At 38.7% G+C, this 7,880-nt stretch overlaps 1 protein-coding gene across 1 annotated transcript; it reads right to left on the reverse strand.

Annotated features, from left to right (window-relative positions):
* Positions 1 to 4,206: 4,206 nt before the first annotated feature.
* LOC103449853 (transcription factor MYBC1-like) lies at positions 4,207 to 6,397 on the reverse strand. Its single transcript, XM_008389173.4, has 2 exons — positions 5,070 to 6,397; positions 4,207 to 4,560 (listed from the first exon to the last, which is right to left on the reverse strand). Exon 1 carries the CDS (start codon positions 6,022 to 6,024, stop codon positions 5,077 to 5,079), a length of 948 nt encoding a protein of 315 aa, XP_008387395.2. The 5' UTR covers positions 6,025 to 6,397; the 3' UTR covers positions 4,207 to 4,560; positions 5,070 to 5,076.
* Positions 6,398 to 7,880: the final 1,483 nt, after the last annotated feature.

The following is a 7,880-nucleotide window of genomic DNA, read 5'->3' on the forward strand; positions in this document are numbered from 1 at the left end:
ACCACTCCATTTTACCCTTCACACTTTGCATCATCACTTCATTTTCACCCTTGGACCATTGCACACCACACACACCAACTTGCCATGCATTTCATCCCTAGCCTAACCTGATTTTCTAAGGTTTTTGGGGCCTATAAATACATGTTTACACCCCTTGGCGAAAGACCAATCCCCCATATTCATCATTTTATCACAGAAATTCGTCCATACACACCCTAGGAAGCAAAACACCCCAAAAACACCATTCTAGTGCCTAGAAAACATAACAGCCACTCCACCTTCTTCCACCCTCTTTGCCTAGTTCTCCACCACCTTCCAACCATCAAACACTCTTCCACACTCACCCTAAACCCCTCCATATCATTCCCCATCCATTCTACACCATAAATCCACCCAAAAATCCGTCCACAAGCTTCATGCCGCAACAAGGAGGAAAGGAGATCCATTGATGCACTTGCTTTCCAAGTTGGAGCATTTTAGGTGTTTTCTTTCCTTTGATTTTAATGTCTAATTTTATGTATCTTTGTATTGCAAGAATGAGGAACTAAACCCCCTTAGTTGGGGGGTGATTCGAAACCATGTACATGCTTGCAATATGATTTGATTACATTCAGTTGTTATTTCATAAGTTGCGGATTCAATTCGTTCATCTACTTGATTGATAACTTATTTGTGTATGTTGATTGAGAGTGCACGCTTAGTTTTCATGCATGAATATGATGCTAGATTATGAGGGAGTTTCACCTAATAGTTACAATCTTATAATCACAAGTAGTGAAGGTCGCTTGAAAACGATCGCGTTGAATGAATTCTTGGCACTAGTTTCATGCTCATCATAGTAACGAATGCCTCGTCAACACTTATAGTTCTCATTGTGCTTCATGATTCTTGATTGTATCTTTATTGTGCTCATCACGTAAGGAACCTTTGAGGAATGCTTTGAATTGTTGTATGCGCTTTTCCATCCAATTCATTAACTTAAGGAGAACTTTAAGGTTAATTTAAGCGTATCTAATTAACTTGGGGTGTTGAGTTTCATAATTTATTGAAAGAACAACTGAAAATCATTTTGTTTGCAAGTGTGTCATGTGTGGAGAAGAACCTCCTAACTAGCCTTTTATCCATCCTTTTCATCCAAAAACGTTTTACAATCTGTTTTGTTTTAAAGTTTCTGTTTTGTTTTCAATTTTCGTCCAAAACAAATCCCCCTTTATTTTGAAGTCTTAGATTAGTTAGAAAGTGTTTTGATTTGTGTTTCTAAGTGTTTTGATTCAAGTTTTCATCCAACTTCGTCCAAGTTCTTGTTAGGTTCTCAAAACTGCCCAGAAAGTGGTTTTTAGGCAGTTTTGAGTCATTAGGTTGCTGTTTTGAGTTTTATGTTTGTTTAAGTATTTTAAAGTATAGTTTTGCATTCTTTGAGTCTAGTTTAGTGTTTTAAATTTTGTTTTTATGTTTTTAAGTCAGTTTTCAAGTGTTTAGCAATCCCTCCTAATCCCCGGCCTAGAACGATCCCTACTTACATACTTTACTACATTTGATAAAAAGAGGGTTTAATTTTGTGTGTTAACTTATTTTTCACATCAATAAACTCTTAAGTGTTAGTGAATCTATTATTTTGATGGGATATGCATTCTACAAAATTAGTTTCAACAAGGGGTGTGCTATCCACACACCTCTTTTTACTTCTCCCACATCCCTTATTAATTTTTGTCATTTGATCTTCTTCTATTCATCTGATCCGACAATGGAAAATTAAAAGGGTGTGAGAGAAGTAAAAAGGGGTGTGTGGATATCACACCCCTTTCAACAATCCAACCGTCAAACATGTTTGTATATACTTCGAGATCGCATATGCCAAAAATTGCAAAAAATAAACATTCATAAATCAAGTAACGAGACAAAACATTTCGACGGTTATGAACGAAAAATCATGATTTAACGGTTATTTTAACTCCGATTTTGATTATTTTTTACAGCTACACTCCTTGACCCTATATGAATACAATGAATAAACTCGATCTTCAATTTAAAATATTTACATTAGTGGATACCATAAAATCTTATGTTATACTTAATGAAAGTATGAATAAATTCTTAAGCGTTAGTGAATCTATTGTTTTGATGGGATACGCATTCTACAAAACTAGTTTCAACGATCCAACCGTGAAATATGTTTGTATATACTTTGAGATCGTATACACCAAAAATTGCAAAAAATAAACATTCAAAGATCAATTAACAGGACAAAACTTTTCGACGATTATCAACAAAAAATTATGATTTAACGGTTATTTTAACTCCGATTTTGATGATTTTTTACAGCTACACACCTTGACCCTATATGAATACAATGAATGAATTCGATCTTCAATTTAAAATATTTACACTAGTGGATACCACAAAATCTTATGTCATGATGATCGATGAAAATTAAAGATTTTGTAAAAGGAATAACATGCAAGCTTTGAGTTCCATTGGCAAGGTTTAAACTTTTGAGAAAGGCTTCACAACCTTGAAAACAAAAACTCTTTCATTTTGCATATCCTTACACATTTAATATTTTGTAATAGACTAGTAGTGTATGAATGTTTGTTTATTGGGAACTTTAACGAAAAGCACCTGGTACTGTTCACTTTAACAAAAAACCACATTTTTACACTAAAAAGTCAATCGTGGTACTATTCATTTTACCCTTTATTTTGTCATTATCATTAAAACTCAGTTTTCAAGCCCTTTTCATTAGTTTGCCTTTGTTTATTAGGCTCTTATTTTCGAGTGTAGATGTAGTACTTAAATGAAAAATGTGTTTTAATATTTTGAAGTAATATTTATGTGGCAATGTGTGTTATGTGCAAATTTAAGAAAAAAAAAATCTTAATGGGTCAAAGGATGTGACACGACACGACCCGTTAAGATAACATGTGTTACACGAAAGCGACAAAAACACGACAGACACGACCCGTTTGCCAAGCTTAGTTTCAACGCCGTTTCACTCTGCATACAAGTTTCCAATGCTTAAAAATTAGAACCCAATGGCCAATACCTTTCTTTCTTTGGATTGGACCAGCCTCAAAGGGATCTTTAATTAAGCACTCTGACATATATAACATCTAACCGTGTGAAAAAAAATCCACACATAAACCAGCAGCGGATCAAGCAGCCAAGCCACGGAAGTTGTTCCGAAGGGAATACATGCATTCATCGAAGTTGCAGCATACCATGGGGAGTAAAGAAGCACCAGTTAAGAAGCACAAGGAAAAGAAAGGGAGGACGGGATATGTCATCGCTATTCCAACACTAATATAACATTCTAGGTTGTTCGAATCCAATGATTCCAGAAGCTTCAAGCAAGTTTCAAATTAGCCTCTTCTTTCCATGCAGTTGCCAGGTTAAGGAAAATAAAAGGCTCTAGTGATGTGGGCTGTAAAGGAGAGTTTCAGATGTGCATTAACCTCCATTCAACAGCGGTAATTTCTTCCTTATCTCATGAAAGAAGCTTGCACTCATAAAAGAACTTCTATCCACCACCCAGATTACAACAGAGACGGAAATAAGGTAGCATACGAAAACTATGGGTGGTAAGTAAGACGGATGTAATAAGATACACAGTTCAAACTTTTGCCTAACTACAAAAGTCATCTCATGGAATTAGAAACTAATGTACGTCCAAACCTCAAATCTTACATAAGAGTACTAGGATAACTAGTGTCCATCTTCTTTCACTATGCAGTTACAAGAACTCAGACAGAATATCATCAATTAAATTTTATAACGACCCACTGAAATTCTATCTAGTTTGAACTTTTAAGTTTTTGAACTTTCATTTTTATGCTCACGAAGTATGTGCATAACATCTTCATTTGGTCACTGGCAGTAACTCAATGGGACTCTCACATATTCGTCAATTTCAAGGATGCTGCTAGCTCAACTAATCCTTTCATGAAAAAATTTCTATTCACTTTTGTCTAAAATGTTACGATGTTAACCATAAAGAATTGAAACTGAGTGATCTCAGTTCACCCATCCTTTTTATGTGTGTACGTTTCAATAGCGATCAACAAAGAATAGAGGACCTTGTAGCAAAACTAATATCCCAGTCCATATGCAAAGGAACCCTCAAACATGAAAGAAGATATGAGCAATAATAAAGCTGCAACATGAAGGAAGATATGAGCAATAAAGAGATCAAAGCACCAACGAAAGATATAGAGCCAGAATTAAGATAACCTTCTAATAAAATCAGAATTGTTTCAACAGACCCCTAGCATCAGGGGGTTTAAGTTGTCCACAAACATACACAATGTACAATAAGTAAAACTTACCTCTATATGATACTAAACTCAGATACATGGCATAACTCCCAAAAGCCAAGAAAAGCGGTGCCAAATGTGTTCAAACACAGTTACCAACTGCATCTTTAGATATCTAGAGAACCTAAGGAGCACTTGCTAGCATTATTTATCCTCGTTTGCAAAGTTCAAAATTAGTCAACTGTTGCTTCTCCCACTCCTACCAGGCTACCAGCCATACCAATGAGAAAGCCTTGCCAGCAAGAAAACTCTGAGTTGAAAGAAAACCCAGTTGATTCCTTATATAACAAGGTAGAAATGAACGTCTAAGAAAGCTGGATTGATCGACCATCATCACACCACTAAGATTTTTACCAAAGAAGAGCTTGAATTAATGTTGCTCGAATGATATCACAATCATTATCCCCCCAGATAGATTATAGACTGCAACCAGCAATATACTTACACAAGTAGCAGTCCAGAGAAAAGGACACAAGGAGACGGCCCTCCTCCTAACACTACTGAACTCATAAGGATAGCGAAACAAACCCCCGTGGCAACAAATGAATAATAACCTGAAATTTTGGATCTGCAAAAAGGATTCCCAGATCTCATCTGAAGCCCAAACGACCCGCTAACACAACAAGGGAATCTAGTGTATCAAAGTTCTAACAAATACTACCAGACACCAATTTTCACATGACCCAGAAATTAAAATGAACTTAACAGTAGAAAGATGGAATGAGAAGAAGAAAAAAGGTACAAAGTGATGACATTTACCCAAAATTCAATCATCCCCAGTTGGAAATAGAGTAAGAACTTTCCTGCCACCAGATGCATTCGCTGATTCCAAGTCCTCTACATAGCCTGAATTGTGCAGCGGTGCCCCCATCCTATGAACCGGCTGTGACGACTGCCTCGCCAAGAATGGGTGCTCAAATTGCCCGTTTGGTGGCGACCCAAAATGCCCCACCTGCCTGTGATACTGCGGATGGGCTGCCACTGCCGCTGCAATTTGCTGCTGTTGCTGCTGCTGCTGGTGATGGTGGTGCTGCTGCAGAGCCACCGGCACAAACGGCAAGAAATGCTCGGAATTGGGCCGCCCCCCAGGGTGCGGGTGCAGGAAATGAGCCGGAACTGGGGAGCTGGCGAACAAATGATCGGTGGCAGGGTCGGCAGAGGCGGCCAAGCCAGCGGCACCCCCGCCGGCACCACCTGCAGAACCTCCAGACAAGCCCTGCATCCGCTTGAGATAAAGACGATACTTCTGCAGATGGCTGGCAACATTCTCGCGGGTGAGGCCGTCGACACTCATGAGCTGCATTATGGTCTTGGGGACGGCGTTCTTGATGCCGAGGTGGGCAACGGCGTCAACGAAGCGCTTGTGGAGCTGGGGGGTCCAGACGAGGCGGGGGCGCTTGAGGGTGCGGGCGGGCTCATCGCCGGCGGCGCCGGAGCCCAAGTCAGCGGAGTCGGCGAAGTCAGCGGAGGAGTTGGGGTGGGTGGGGGTAGCGGGAGGAAGGGAATTGGGAGGAGGAGGAGGGGGAGGGGGTGTGTGGGGGGGTTGAGGTTGGGGTTGGGATTGGGAATGGGGAGGAGGGTGTTGGTGGGAGATGTCAAAGGCGAGGGCAAGATCAGGAGTGATAAGGGTTTGGGATAAGGGCATGAGCTCCTCAGGAGAAGGCAGCTCTTCTTCCCACCTTGAGAACCAATTCGACTCATCATCTTCCCTCATTATTCAATTCAATACAATTCAATAGGAAATCAGTCACGCAGTCAGTGAGTGGGTGAGGGCTCGGATGGTTGATCGGATCGCCTACAAATCAAAACACAGAGACAGACTCAGATGTCATGCAAGATTCATCCTCCTCCTTGGATCTCAAAGAGAGACTCACAGCAGCTCAGTTTTGGTACTTTGCTAGTGCCTACTGTATGGTACAGGAGAGAGAGAAGTTGTGGGATTTGGATTTGGATTTGGATTTGGATGTAGTTGTTGTAAGCTGATTGAGAGGGTGAGGGATTGACTGATGACCGATGATTGATGAGGTTAGGAGGAGGACGGAGGAGAGAGGAGGAGAGAGGTTCGAGGTGGATCTTGTTTTCTCTTTGTTTCTTGTTCCTGATTTTTATTTTTTATTTATTTTTATTTTTTATTTCTATTTTCCGGATTTGGAGGAGAGATAGTGAGTGTTACAACCAAGGTCTAAAATATCGATAATATCGGAAATATCGGTAATCCAAAATCACGGAAATTTCGATGAAAATATATGGATATTATCGATATTGATAAAAATTGAATAAAAACCACGGAAATTATAAGAAAAACTTGGAAATTTTATTGAAACTTTGCAGAATGTTTATTTAGTCAATTATCTATTAGTTTATCACAAAAAATTGGAAGGAAATGCATTGCATGATGGATTTAACTGATTTAAGTTGATTATATAGCAAGCTGGTAAACATTGTGAGTGTAGAAAATATTTAGTAATTAATGAAAGAAGTTTAAACACACTATAATCATTTATATCTAATGAATTAGTATAATATTTTACACTTCATACATTGCATGGTAAGATACATGAGTGACTTAGTACCACATAGAGTTCCTATCAAGGTCTAAAATATCGATGATATTGGAAATATCGGTAGTCCAAAAACACGGAAATTTCAATGAAAATATTGGGATAATATCAATATTTTATTCCTTAATTACAACAAGCGAAAGATCTAGACTTAACATTATTTCTTATTTCTGCTCTTAGTACTACGGTCAAATGATATTATTTTTCACTTATAAGTATATTGAAACCGGTTTGTATGGATGGGTTGTATGTATGAGTTGTCATCCTCACTTTAACTAAGTCATAAGCTAAAGTCACTTTCCATAGCTTGTCATTCACCTTACATCAACCTTTACATAGCTTGTCATTCACCTTTCATCAACCTCACTTTCCATAGCTTGTCATTCACCTTACATCAACCTTTCCATAGCTTGTCATTCACCTCACATCAACCTTTCTTAGTTGCTTGTAAAAGCTTTTTTACTTGTAATTTGGTTTTTGTTTTTCCACTTGTTAGAGCAGATTTTAGGGATTGTGTTTGTGTAGTTATCCTACAATCTATTGTAACTTTCTTTTGGCTCTCTATAAGATTTGCCTTCACTCTCTTGTAACATTCATAATGAAATATACAACAAATATTGAAACCAAAACTCAACATGGTATCAGAGCAGGAACCATAGGGTCCTGACTCTGTTCTGTTTTTTTACTTCTTCATTTTCTCATCATCAATAGAGATGGCAGAAGAAAATGTGTCTAGTGCCGACAGTGCCTCATCCTCCTCCCTAAACTTAACCCAAGGGGTTGAGAACAATCCAAATCAACGACTCTGCTCGGTGCTACTGAACGAGTTCAACTACCTTCCTTGATCAAGAGCTATGTCACTTGCTCTAGGAGGAAGATCGAAGCTAGGGTTTATCAATGGAAGCTTTGAGCCCCCATAATCCACTTCACCAACTTACGATGCATGGCATACTACTGATCAGCTGGTCATGTCTTGGTTACTTAACTCCATAGAGCCAAAACTGTCTGA

This window comes from Malus domestica, chromosome 12 (genome assembly GCF_042453785.1).
Source record: "Malus domestica chromosome 12, GDT2T_hap1".
Classification (NCBI taxonomy): domain Eukaryota; kingdom Viridiplantae; phylum Streptophyta; class Magnoliopsida; order Rosales; family Rosaceae; genus Malus; species Malus domestica.